Source organism: Gymnoscopelus microlampas (assembly GCF_963454915.1).
Source record: "Gymnoscopelus microlampas genome assembly, chromosome: 11".
In the NCBI taxonomy this organism is placed as follows: domain Eukaryota; kingdom Metazoa; phylum Chordata; class Actinopteri; order Myctophiformes; family Myctophidae; genus Gymnoscopelus; species Gymnoscopelus microlampas.
In genome coordinates, this window is record NC_139948.1 from 37,466,047 (window position 1) to 37,479,257 (window position 13,211).

Consider the following 13,211-nt stretch of genomic DNA (forward strand, 5'->3'; position numbering starts at 1 on the left):
TCAGTTCAAAGTTGGATCTTATTTTTTTAATTATAATTGTAAAGCAACAGAGTATTTATTAATGAGATTATTACTGTATATACTGTATTGCATTAATAAACACAAATTTTCTTCCTCCTCGTATCTTTTTTGGAAATATCAGTGCAGCAGTCTGAATCGTGCTGTTCTCAAGGGAATGTTTTTAATTGGGTTTCTGTTATTACAGTTGTTGACATTATGACATTATTACTACATTGTGTGATAAGGATGAGACAAAATCAGCCCAACCAAAATTCAGAAACCTCACCCCCAGCATACTACCACTAGCCTGGTAAACCCCTCCCTCCGGAGATTTCCGGAAGGGGGGTTTACCAGGCTATACTACCACAACTACACTTCATCCTTGTAGGCTAAATCACAAATTGTTCCACACATCAAATTAAATCAAATCCCTTTTAAATACAATCATTGACCTCCTAAAAAAAACATATTCACACAATCTAAAAATAAAATTCCCTGATCAAGTTTTCCAGCTGGGACGAACCTACCTAAAAATGTCTAACGGAGCAACATAGAAGGCAAGTTTGTTTTGGCTAAAACAGCACACTTTTGGCCACACTGTAGGCCCCTGACAGTATGCATTAAAGCAGTATTTATACAATTGCACTTGCCTGGGTATAAATACACTTACTGTAGTAAACACTACCTAAGGCATATCATGTATACTGCAAAATCCTGAATGTTCATTTTACTCTGGGAGTTAAATTAACACTCAGGATTTTGCAGTGTATTTTATTACACATTTCTCTTAGCAAAAAATAGTTTGGTATTTACAACTTGACATTTCCAAGTACAATGCTTAGCACCACTTTTTTTGTGGTCTGAAATTTCAGATAGACCAAAAGCTAGGAATTAGTGTTATATAATGCCTTCAGTTAGGCCAGACATTCCTAGACACCAGTCATCTAGAGTTCCACATTTTGAGCTGTTATGACTGCTGGCACATTGTCAAGCAATTTTCCCATGGAAAATGTTTCTCAAATTACTGTTCTTGGTATGAATAAGCAATGATATTGTTATGTTGTGAAATTAGCTGAAATTTGAAAACCACTGAGTGTCATGAAATTCACTCACTCCAGTATCATAAATTGGTTCATTATTGTCAATGTGGATATACTGTCAAGACACAAGTCAATATCTAACATTGGCCTGTATGCATAACAATAATCTTCTTGTATTTTATGAAGATTGTGAGCATGTATTAAGCATTATTGGCTTGACAGGAATGCATACACTTATTCTTTGGCGTGACATTAGTATCAGTGGTTCCGCTGTCCAACAGTTCTTGCCGTGGTAAGGTGTCAGGTCTTGTCCAAATGGTTGAAGTCACCACAGGTTTCGTCGAGGGGCAGGGCGCCTGTTCAGGAACAATCGCAATGACAAGACCAACATTAATCATTTTCCACTCCTTCTGATGGACTCGTTGACATGCAAGTAATGCCACTTACTGTCATGGCAAGGGCTTATTTTCAATGGGGCTTCCTACTATAAAAGATAATCTTTGTCCCCAAAGGGATATTCGTCTTCAATCTGTTCAAATACAGCACATATCATATCACACGAAACAACACCAAGACAATACATGGTCCCCACTACACATAGAAAACCATCCTATCAACGGGGACGTTTATTTAATGCCGCAATGGCTGAGGGGATAAAACTCCTGCTAGAACGAACCTTTTCCCACTTCAAGGTTCTGTATCTTCGTCCAGATGGCATGAGTTCGAAATAGCGATATAGGGGATGATCAGTGTCATTTGTTATTGTAAGTGCTAAGTGTGTGATGGCCTTATCGTTCATATCAGAAAGTGTGGCCGATTCGTCACTACCTCCCCGTATATAACTTGAGTGGACACAGAGATCTTGTGCCGTCATGAGGATCAAGAATGGAACGCATTTGATAGGTCTAGCCTTCATTTAGGTATCACACATGGTGTTATTTTATCCAGTCACAAACCACTACAATTATACTTGACGCACTAATGAATGCATTTCAAATATCCTATTAAGCCATTTCTGAGTTCTGTAATTCTGCAATGCAATTTCTTCTCACTGCTGGGGAGCCATGATAACTCGCACACCTTAGTACTTTGTGTTATGCTTTTAGCATCATTGTATAATTGTACCACTGTACTATTTAGCAAACTAAACTGTTAATAAAGTATTCAATGCCTACAGCTTTTACCACTGACAACTTGTGACAAGTTATTGATCGGTGCTTTTCTGTAATTAAACAATGCTTCTCTGGAATTCCCACCCTCAATAACCTGAGGCAGACAAGTCTGCCGCTGAAGAGTTGCCATGGGAACCTCTACACGGGCTGTTATGTCTGCTGAGGAGGGAAGGAGGCAAGAACAGGCAGTCCAGGCAGGGAAGGTTGCATGAATGGAGAGAGAGAGGAAGGAGAGTGGACAAAACAGGACACAAAGAGACACCAACCACCAGAGCCAGTCCCTTTATTGTACACAATACCTCTTTATTATTAACGCTCCTTTCAAAAAAAAAAAAAAAAATCAGATCATTTTGTTTATTCAAATCCGTTAATTGCTACAGAGGCACTTGACATGGATTTGCAAAACAAAAGAAAAAGAGCGATGCGCAAAGGTTGGTTTACCCAACGTTCACATCCAGAGTGTGTAGGGACAGAGGGAGGGGGAAGGGGGGGGGGGGGGGGGGGAGGAGAGGAAAATGAAAAGATCAAGTCACCACAAGCTAACTTTATCACAGGGCAGTAACATTACAGGCTGTCAGGGGGACAGGCTTGAGTGACAGACGCCTGATGGGACGGAAATTTCATCACCGTAGCAGGCCGATCGGAATTTGAATGATTGCAATTAGTTGTTCTATGAATTCTCTTGAAACCACTGGGTGGTTGGGGATGCCTTCACATGATTAAACATAATTCAGGGAATAGCATAATCACTTCCTTTTTTTTTATGATGCCCCCAAGTAGTACTGTCACTGTAGCCAGAATTGCTGAGAAACACAGGGGTAGAAAAAAAAGAGTGCATCCTGCCTCGAGAGGCTGTTGTTCAAGGACCACCTCGGTCCACTTGCCGCTGTGTATTGGGTTTGCTATTAGGGTTGGGATCCTTTAGGATTTTAACGATTCCGTTTCCGACTCCCTCATAACGGTCCGATTACTAAACGGTTCCATTTAACCATTCCTATAGGGGGTTTCAAATGGACCCTTACAGGTCTGTAACTGAGAGTGTACAAATGATCCCGTGGTCCTTGAAATAAAGACGTTTGAGAACCACTGGTATTGTAATTTGTATAGCAGACGTGAAGTCCACATGCCAGTTCTGACAGTGTGATAAAACCCGGTTCCAGAAACGGTTCCAAATGTGATGGAACCGATTCGGTTTCCTACGGTTCCGGATCCCAACCCTAGTTGCTATCCAGTGGAGACGGCCTCTCCAGACAGGATGTGCAGTCACACACACCACAACAGAGTTCCAACACCCACTCACAACCACACCACCACCTCCTGCACTACTCATCAAATCCAAAACAGAAAACATCAAAGTAGTCCATTGTTAAAACCCCGCCCCCGGGACCCGTTTCTCCTTTCCTTCCACTCCCACAAAAGTTCAAGAAACAAGAAGAAAAATATATTGATCAAAATACCCTCACAGAGCAATCAAGATATTCATGAGCAAATAATCACAACTTGTGGAGACTGTTTTGCCCTAGTTACCCCACCCTGTACAGACAGCCAAACCCTGTCCTACAATCCACAATAATGTCTGCTTTATACTTAGTTGTGCAAAATGTAACCGAAAATAGCCGATCTACGAGCGCACAACCCATGGCAACACACCGCGCTGTGAGCTTGTATAACGGCTGTTTTCGGTGAGTGACGATGGCATATGAAAAGAAAAATACTTGGGCACTTCAAAAGAGACCCAAATAAAATACTGGAGCACTCGACTGGGTCTGCACGTTTTATTAATTTGCAGGGGTGACTGAATATATATATATCAAACCTACTACCTTGAGGTTACCTCAAGATGTTATTGGAGATTGTAGGGGGGAGGGGGGGTGCACTGAGTAAAACATGTTTGGACAGAGCCAACAGAATGGCAATCAATACATCGTAAAAGAAATGACAAATGCCCAGGTTATAAATAATAATACATCAGGAAATGACAAAATATCTTTCCATAAATCCCAGGCTACTAGTATGTAGAATGACTGTTAGTGCTTCAATTAGTATGATGTCTACATGATGTACATTTAAAATGTTGGGTTTTCAATAGCAATATCGATAGCATCTTTTTTTTTTTTCGTGTGTACGCACGCCCCATTGGCCCTGGAGTTAAAACGCGCCATCAGTGTTCATTACCTCTCCATTTAAGGCTAGTTATATACAACGATATTCTATGGATGGCAAGACAAAAAAATGAGAGCGACCATAAACGTCCTCGTCAACCAAGCCACTAAAGGGACGTGCCAAACTCTCTGTGCATGGTGCCACTCCCCCGTGTCCACACACACCCCACCGCGTCATCCTCATTTTAGAGGAGACCGTACTACACGTGCTGTCCAGTAGGGGATCCATTAACCATATTGAATCCTAGTATATACTTAGTTGACCGGGGTCCCACAGGGATCCGTACTTGGCCCCCTCCATTTTCTTTTAACCTCTACATCAAATGTCTTTGCTATTTTCCCAGAATGTTCACCTATTAAGACAGGCCCAGGATAGGGATGCCAGGTTTCATGAATCATATGGTTAAACCCAATAAAACCAGGAAAGCATCCGTGTAATCTTAGATTTTAGTGTTGGCTATTCAAAAGTAGCAGATATACAAGCTCATAGCAAGCTTGTAGATCTGCTATTTTTGAAAATGTATGCAAATCTTTGAATATATAATTTTTTTTAAAGCGAACATTTTTATCAAAAAAAAACTTTGCTTCTGGAGGTCCCTGGAACAAAATATCTTTGAGATGTGGGTCGGTGGTCAAATACATATAATTTTGGGGGTCCTTGACATGAAAAAGTTTGAGAACCACTGATGTGGAAACATAAGTGTTTCAGAAAACTGTTAGGACTTAGAAGACATTTGTAGAATCGGCCTCAGGTCTTAACGGGTTAAAGCATGAATGACTAAGTAAGGTCCACTCAGTGACTGAAGGGATCAGTGCTCTCTGTGTTTCCTGCAACCCAGACGTGGAGGAGAAGAAAATCTGCCCCACAAAGTGCAGTGTCTGTCTGTCTGGTCTGGTCTGGTCTGTCTGTCTGTCTGTCTGTCGGCATGTGCATAATAATAATAATATGACAATATCACAATGGATTAAAATCTCACTGTTATGAGTGGCTTTGTTGGAAGGCTAGAAGTGGTTAGAAGTGCTTGGATTAAAGTCGTCCATCTGGCTGACACTTTCCTAATGCGACATGATATTCACACGGCAGGCTGAAGCTACGGTTCATTTCGTGCAACTTCAATGTCTTTTTATGATTTTTTATGTTTTTGCTGCTGCAATTAGAAATTCATTTTTAAAGCTACATTGATGGGGTCAAATAAAATAGACATGGGGGAGGGGGAGGGGGGGTGATCAACAACACCACCAAAATAACAATGATAATAAGCCATCGTTTTCAGTATGAAATCAGTTAGAAACATGGAAAACCCAGAGAACATTGACAATAGAATAAGTGTGTATATTACACAGAGGTGAAGGGTCAGGCTTGAAGGTCAATCTAAAGACAGAGGGACGGAGGGGAGAGGAAGTCCAGCCTTAAACAGTGTATAAAAGGGTTAGCCACTTAACCACAAAAATGTTCTGAATACTTAAGCGATGTGCTGTGACTTGTGAGCTTGTAGATGGCCTATTTTCAATTTGTTTTTAATTTAGAACATTTTAGACTATAGATTATTATTATTATTATTATTTTGTTTTACATTTTCGCCTAGAAATTACATGTCCACAATTAAAATTGGGAGGCCAGGGTTAAAGTGGTTAAAGGGCTGCTGCTGGGCACCTTGTCAGGAGAAGAATTTGCAAGTCTACCATTATAATAAAACAGATCTCAAGCCGAGTATATTATCTGACCAGATCTGCAGAACCGCCTGATGCCTCCTGCTGGTTGAACAGGAGTACTTCGCCCGCATCAGCTCGCCTAGATTGAGTGTTAAAAATATATATTTTCGTAATATTCCAGTGGTTAATTAAGGTTTCCTTTCTTGTGCATGCGGACTGTTCCCACCTGGTGGAGACTAAATTAGCAGCCTATTTAACATCGCTTGAGTTCAGTTTTATTAAGGCTGGACGATGCAGATCACTGCACATACATTACACTCCCCCCTCCTGACCATATTGTGCGCACATACATACATACATACACACACACACACACACACACACGCACTCTCTCACACATACACACACACAAAGACAGACAGGAAGGCCTTGCCACAGGTCTAGTCTAGCAGGGAAGGTTCTGCAGGGCGGATAATGGTGGGCCGGTGCGGAGGTGCGCCAGGTGGTCTTCGGCTGCAAGGAAGAGGAGAAGAGGGAGTGAGACGCGCTCACTTGGAGAGACGGGGGAAACAAAACAACCCGACAGGTGAAGAGGGAGAGGGAATGAGACTGAAAACACCAGAGGGGGAAAACGACATGCACAGGAGATGGACGAGTTCAATAAATGGTACGAGGGGAGAGAGAATCGATGGCATGCCTGCGGTTGGAAAACAAGACAGAGATGAGATGAGATGCTGGTGATGGAATTATAAGGGGAATCAAATTAAAACCTGAAACTGGAGAATGTGCGCGCACACACACACACACACACACACACACACACCGCGTGAACAACACACAAAGCACTGTTAACCCATTTACACCGGGAAAGTATCTGTGTAATTTTTAGATTTCTTTGGCTATTCAAAAATAGCAGATCTACAAGCTCATAGCGCTATGAGCTTGTAGACCTGATATTTATTTTTAAAACGTGAAAATGTGTGCAAATCTTTTGAATATATATATATTTTTTAAAGCGAACATTTGTACTTCCTCCAGAAGCAAAGATTAGAGTTAAAATGTCTTTAAAAAAAAACAAAAATAGCAGATATACAAGCTCATAGCGTGGCCAAAGTATAAAATAATGGTTATAGCAAAAAAAATCTAAAATGATACAGTATGCGTTCTCGGTCTTAATGGGTTAATCAAGTTCATGTTGGCTCCCTCTCACCTGTCTGGAGACTAGGAGGGCGTGTCTTACCTGGGTACGCCGGGGGGGACGCGGGCTGGCCGGGAGGGAATCAGCGGGGGGGCACTGAAGGGGTCCTGGCCGCCGCTGTTGAAGGCATTCATTGGTGGGCCGCCCGGACGAGAAGGGATGGGGGGCGCGCCGAAGGCAGGAGAGGGGTTGAGGGGCGCCCCGAAGGCCGGGCTGGGGTTGAGGGGCGGTCCTGGCGTTGGGCCTCGCACGGCAGGCGGGCGGCTCGGGGCCGGGGCGGCCGCTGCTGCTGCCGCCACCGGCCTGCGCTGAGGGGTTGGGCTATGATGGAGGAAAAGAAAGAAAAACGGGCTCACGTCATGACCTAAAAACATGTCTTGGATACAGTGCTCGTGGGTATAAATTCAGAAAATGTAGCTAGTGTTTCACTGCTTTTAAAGCTGTGTTTTTTTTCCAAAGTGGGCCCCCAAGGGGTCCCCAGCAAAAATAGTTCATAAATCAACCAACCAATGAACAAGCTCACATCTCAACACATTGTGAGCTTGTAGATTTATTTTCTAAAAATTGCTAAATTTTAAAAACAATTTGTAATCATTTTGACACAAATCTTCTCTTATGGGGGTCCCTGGCACAAACCCTTTTCAGATGGGCATCCATGGCCTAATACAGGGGTCTTCAACCTTTTCAGGCCAAGGACCCCCTAACTGAGAGAGAGATGAAGCAGGGACCCCCACTATATATTACATAAAATTGTGTTGCAGATTAAAGCTTTTCATAGATGTTGGATTCATATTAATGTGTATTTTCAGACATGTAACGACTTAAACCATCAATACTTAGTGAACTTTCACTCTGTACTTGGTCTGTTCGTTATTCCCTCTTTGCCGAAAATAGCAGATCTACAAGCTCACAACGCCTCGCCCTGCGAGGCGTTGTGAGCTTGTAGATCGGCTATTTTCGCCTAAAGTTGTCCTTAGAATATAGGGATGCTAGGGTTCAAGTGGTTAATGTAAAAAACAATGATCCTATCACACAGAGATTTGGCGGACCCCCTGTAGCAACTCTGAGGACCCCCTAGGGGTCCCGGACCCCCTGTTGAAGACCCGTGGCCTAATATCAATGTGGGGGTCCTTGACATGAAAATGTTTTTGAGAACCCCTGTTTTTTTGTGTGGCGGACAAGAAAACTACAGTAGCCTATGTGAGTTCTAGTACTAGTAGTTCCTCACAGTTGAACACAAACACCCAGCTCATCGGCTCTCTCCGCTCACCTGGATTGATTGATCCAGTCGCCGGCGCCGCTGAGGGGCGGCGGCACGGGCACTGAGATGGTGGTGGTGCTGATGTCGCCGATGATGTGGAGCGCCTCTTTGAGGGCGTGGTACATGCGCAGCATCTCCTCTCGGTGCTGCGCCTGGTCCGCCGACTCCTCCATCAGGCTGTTCTGGTCCCCAGACGAGTAGAGGTAGGATGGTAACTCTGTGTGGATGAACTCCTTTGTCTGCAGGCCATGTCAAATAGGGATGCAACAGTTAATCCAACTAATCCATGTCATTGATCAGAAATAACAATCGATAATTGATTAGGGTTGTCACGATTACAAATTTAAGTTGACGATTAATTGTCATTCAAATAATTGTGATTAACTATTCAACTGTGTGTTTGGCATTTAACATTGGAACATATGAAGCCTTTTAGGTTTCGTAATAAAAAATTGCACAGGGCAGATATGACAAATAACTGAAATATATAAATAAATTATTAACATTTTTAAGAATTTTTATACATGTAAAAAAAGCAAAAATAGCTTATCTACAAGCTCACAACGCGTCACGAAGTAATGCGTTGTAAGCCTTTAGATCAGCTATTTCTGCTTTTTTTTTTTTACGTTTACATTTTTACATTTCGGTAGGACTCCAGTAGGAGACTCAAAGAGTCTCCAATGAGTCTCCGCTGGTTATCAAATGATTGGCTCAGGAATGGACAAAAACTAAAAAATCTCCATGAATTCAACGCTTCATGGGGTGTGTAATTGATAGAAAATAAGGATTTTTTGGGGGGTGAACTATCCCTTTAAGACTATTCACACAACTGCTTCCATCTAATATTGGCCGACATTGTGAATTTAGCAGTTGGTGGCGGACAAGATAACTACAGTAGCCTATGTGAGTTCTAGTCTGCTGCGTTAGCGGTGGGAAGCTGCGGCTGATAGTCAGACAGACAGACTCACGCTGTTGATCATGAGGTGCATGATGATCTTGGGCATGAGGTCTTTGATGGACTTGTTGATGATGCCGATGTACGAGTCCACCAGGTTGCGGATGGTCTCCACCTGCCTCTCCAGCTGAGGGTCCTGAGAGGTGGTGCGGTCCTTGGCCGACTCTGCAGCGGCACTCTCATCGTTGTCATCCTGAGGAGGGCAATGGTGTAAAGTTACACCATAACTACTATTTACACTATAAGTACTATTTACTCGAGTACTGTACTAATTTTGAGGTGCTTTTACTGTACTATTTCCAATTTTCAATACTTTTACTTCTTCATTACATCTCAGACGCAAATATTGTACTTTTTACTCCACTACAATTATTTGAAAACTTTAGTTACTGGCTACTTTGTAGATTTGAGCTCATCTAGGGCTTATCTGAGTCTTATTCGGTGAATAATACCTGGTCCTTCTGAGGATAAACACCTGCCCTGAGGAAGGAGGCTTTCCAACTGTCCACATCCTCTTGAGAATCGCAGGCCAGCTCAATCTGACGCAGATCTTTATACACATTCCTGTATAGAAAAAAACAAGGGTTATAACTGAACCTTTTTATGTTTTCAACATGTTTATTGATTTCTCAATTGACAAAAAAAGATAGTTCTCTGTTTTCCCCCCTCACACACAAATGGTAGTACATATATTTAAAATAAAATATTTAAAAATATAATCATTCTCAATAGAATATTATTTCCATAAAATAAAAATACAAAACAAACAAAAATACTAAAGGAGATGAAAAAACATTAACAACAAATATTAAGACGGGAGCTTTTAGATGGGCAAATTGTTAATTAATTGAAGTGGTTAAGCAGTTCAACAAAAACAACTCCCCAGCTATGCGCAGCCCTGACCTCTGCTCGGTGTTGAAGATGGCAAAGATGTGTTTAGTGGACATGAAGCCTTTCTCCACGTCTCGTAGCTTCAGGTTATCCAGGGGCAGCATGTACTTCTTCTCTTTCTCCTGAAAGGACCGAGACACACAGGGGAAGAAGAGAGGGTTTAGGTAAAGAAAAGAACTTCTCTTTCACCTGAAAGGACCAGACACACAAGTGAAGAAGAGAGGGTTTAGGTAAAGAAAAGAACTTCTCTTTCACCTGAAAGGACCAGACACACAAGGGAAGAAGAGAGGGTTTAGGTAAAGAAAATAACTTCTCTTTCACCTGAAAGGACCAGACACATAGGGGAAGAAGAGAGGGTTTAGGTATAGAAAATAACTTCTCTTTCTCCTGAAAGGACCAAACACATAGGGGAAGAAGAGAGGGTTTAGGTATAGAAAATAACTTCTCTTTCTCCTGAAAGGACCAGACACATAGGGGAAGAAGAGAGGGTTTAGGTATAGAAAATAACAAGCTCAGCTAAATTGATAGTAAGGAACCAAATGGATCTTTACAGGTCTGTAACTCAGAGTGTTCAAATGATGTACATTTGTACACTGTTATGGGGGTCCATGGCCCAATGCAATAGCACACTGGGGGTTTCTTGAAATAAAAAAAAGTTTGAAAACCACTGCTTTAACCCATGAAATCCAGGAAAGCTTCTTTATAATTTCAACCATTATTTTATACTTTGGCGATTACAAAATAGCATATATATATATAATAAGCTCAGATCTACATGAGCTTGTAGATCTGCTATTTTTGAAAAATATTGAACATTTGTGCAAATCTATGAATATATATATTTTAAAGTGACTCAAATCTTTGCATCTGGGGGTCCCTGGAACAAAATGTTTTGAGATGATGGGGGTCCGTGGCCAAATACATCTACTTTTGGGTGGTCCTTGACATGAAAAAGTTTGAGAACCACCGACATAGAAACAAACGTTTTTTCAGTTTTTTGGGGGGATTTAGAAGACATTTGTAGAATGGGCCTCAGGTCTTAATGGGTCATCATGTGGGAAGGGACTAAGGGAGGGGGGGGGGGGGTCTCCACAACAATAAGCTATGGTCACACAAACAGGTCTACTCTGGATGTTTTCAAGGTGAAGCACAAAGCGAGGGAACCGTGGTGGCAGACTAACGGTTCTACCGCCAATGAGCAGACGCCATGGAATGCATTTCCTCTGGTCTGGAAGACCACCATGCTGATGATGATGAGGAGGGGGGGGGGGAGTAAGGGCGGAGCATGAGGAGTGCTTGAGACTGAGAGGGGTGGGGGCGGGGTGGGGTGCCAGCTTTCGCTGTGGAGCAAGAACATCTGGAAGCATTTATGTCTGCGCGCGCTCACACACACTCTCACACACACACACACACACAGCAACGCAGGTCCAACAGTTACATCACGCAAAGCTCCACATAAGCCCCTGCCCCCACAAAACACACACACACACACACACACACACACACCAACTGGGGACCAAAAACTTACACGAAGACAGACAAAACGCATCCAGGTATCTCTTCATAAACAAACATGCTGTGTGGGGGCTTTAGGCACACCAACACGCGCACACACACACACACACACACACACACACACACACACAAATATGCACACGGTGAGACGCTCTAAAATTCAAAAGACTAAAGCAGATGTATCGAACCACAGTCAGGCACACACAAACACGAGCACACACACACACACACACACACACACACAACCAGTCCCCCCCCCCCCCTCCGTAACCTAGTACGATTTCCTGCAAATTCCAAAGTCAGATCCCGGCTGGAACATTTCAGCCCGCCTGCCACGTCAGTTTGCCTCCGCCATCCTCCCTCGCTCTCTTTACTCTTTACCATCCTCCCTCGCTCTCTTTTACTCTCCAACTCTTTCTCCTTCTTTCCCAACTTTTTTTTCGATGAGGTGACTGGTATGAGGTACGTGCGTTGACCGTTTGTGGCTTTTAGATTGGAACGATAGCTTTGGTTTGGAGTTACATTTTTTTCACGCTTAGCGTTAATCTTTTCAAAAAGGTATTTTTTGAAATAAAAATATGTATATATATATGTATATATATACACATTTTTCTGTGAGAGTGGATAGGAGCGAGGCCTCGGGGGAGATCTCAACCATACGTCTTCGGTCATATTTAACGGTGAGTAAAGTGATTTCACAGTTTCATTGATATTATATTATATTTAAAAACACATTTACAACATTTATATGAAGCTTTAAGCACTCGGTTCACCTAGATACATCTTTTGAGTTATATACCATGGACGTAGCTTAATTAATCAAACCACTTTATATGTACTATTATACAATGCAAAGACGGTGCCTTTTACTGAATTACAATTCCATCCGTCATCGAACACAACCCCTGAAATGGCCTTAAACATAAATAAACTGTAGAGAGCTGTGTTTGTGCTGACTGTGCACATAGCTATGTAGCAAAGAGGGCAGACAGTCCAACTGTGTTCCATGTTAACTGTAAAAACAGACAAAAAATATCTTACAATCAAGGTAATGATCCTAGATTACCATTTCTATGCATTTGATGCATTACCTTGTGTTTTCCTTGCTTACTGTAAATCGCACTGGATTAAGAGCGTCTGCTAAATGCCTAAATTGTAAATTGTGAGGTCAATTTCCAATAGGTTTTCTGTGTGTTAACATTTCTTTTAGGATAAAACACTGGATTGTTAACGATGATATCAGCTCAGACAGACATATTGGGCTCCTCCATGTGGTAGCTGTTTAACCAGCAGTGTTTGCTCTCCGTTGCCCTTTGTCCTACTGTCCCCAGGGGAAGCGACCTGCGGCCACAACGACCTCGGGG

At 42.3% G+C, this 13,211-nt stretch overlaps 1 protein-coding gene across 4 annotated transcripts in view; it reads right to left on the reverse strand.

The window, feature by feature from the left end:
* Window positions 1–162: 162 nt before the first annotated feature.
* Window positions 163–13,211, reverse strand: part of LOC311056252 (dynamin-2-like) — a 45,330-nt gene continuing 32,281 nt past the window's right edge. For 2 of the 4 annotated variants that reach the window (XM_084072736.1, XM_084072734.1), the window contains 6 exons: window positions 10,345–10,454; window positions 9,894–10,005; window positions 9,455–9,634; window positions 8,496–8,725; window positions 7,268–7,546; window positions 2,479–6,540 (listed from right to left, as the gene is read on the reverse strand). In XM_084072736.1, the coding sequence (XP_083928862.1) occupies window positions 6,468–6,540; window positions 7,268–7,546; window positions 8,496–8,725; window positions 9,455–9,634; window positions 9,894–10,005; window positions 10,345–10,454 (984 nt within the window). In that variant the 3' untranslated portion in view covers window positions 2,479–6,467. Of the gene's footprint in view, window positions 1,397–2,478; window positions 6,541–7,267; window positions 7,547–8,495; window positions 8,726–9,454; window positions 9,635–9,893; window positions 10,006–10,344; window positions 10,455–13,211 lie in introns of those variants that run through there. The other 2 variants (XM_084072735.1, XM_084072737.1) reach the window with 2 other exon arrangements.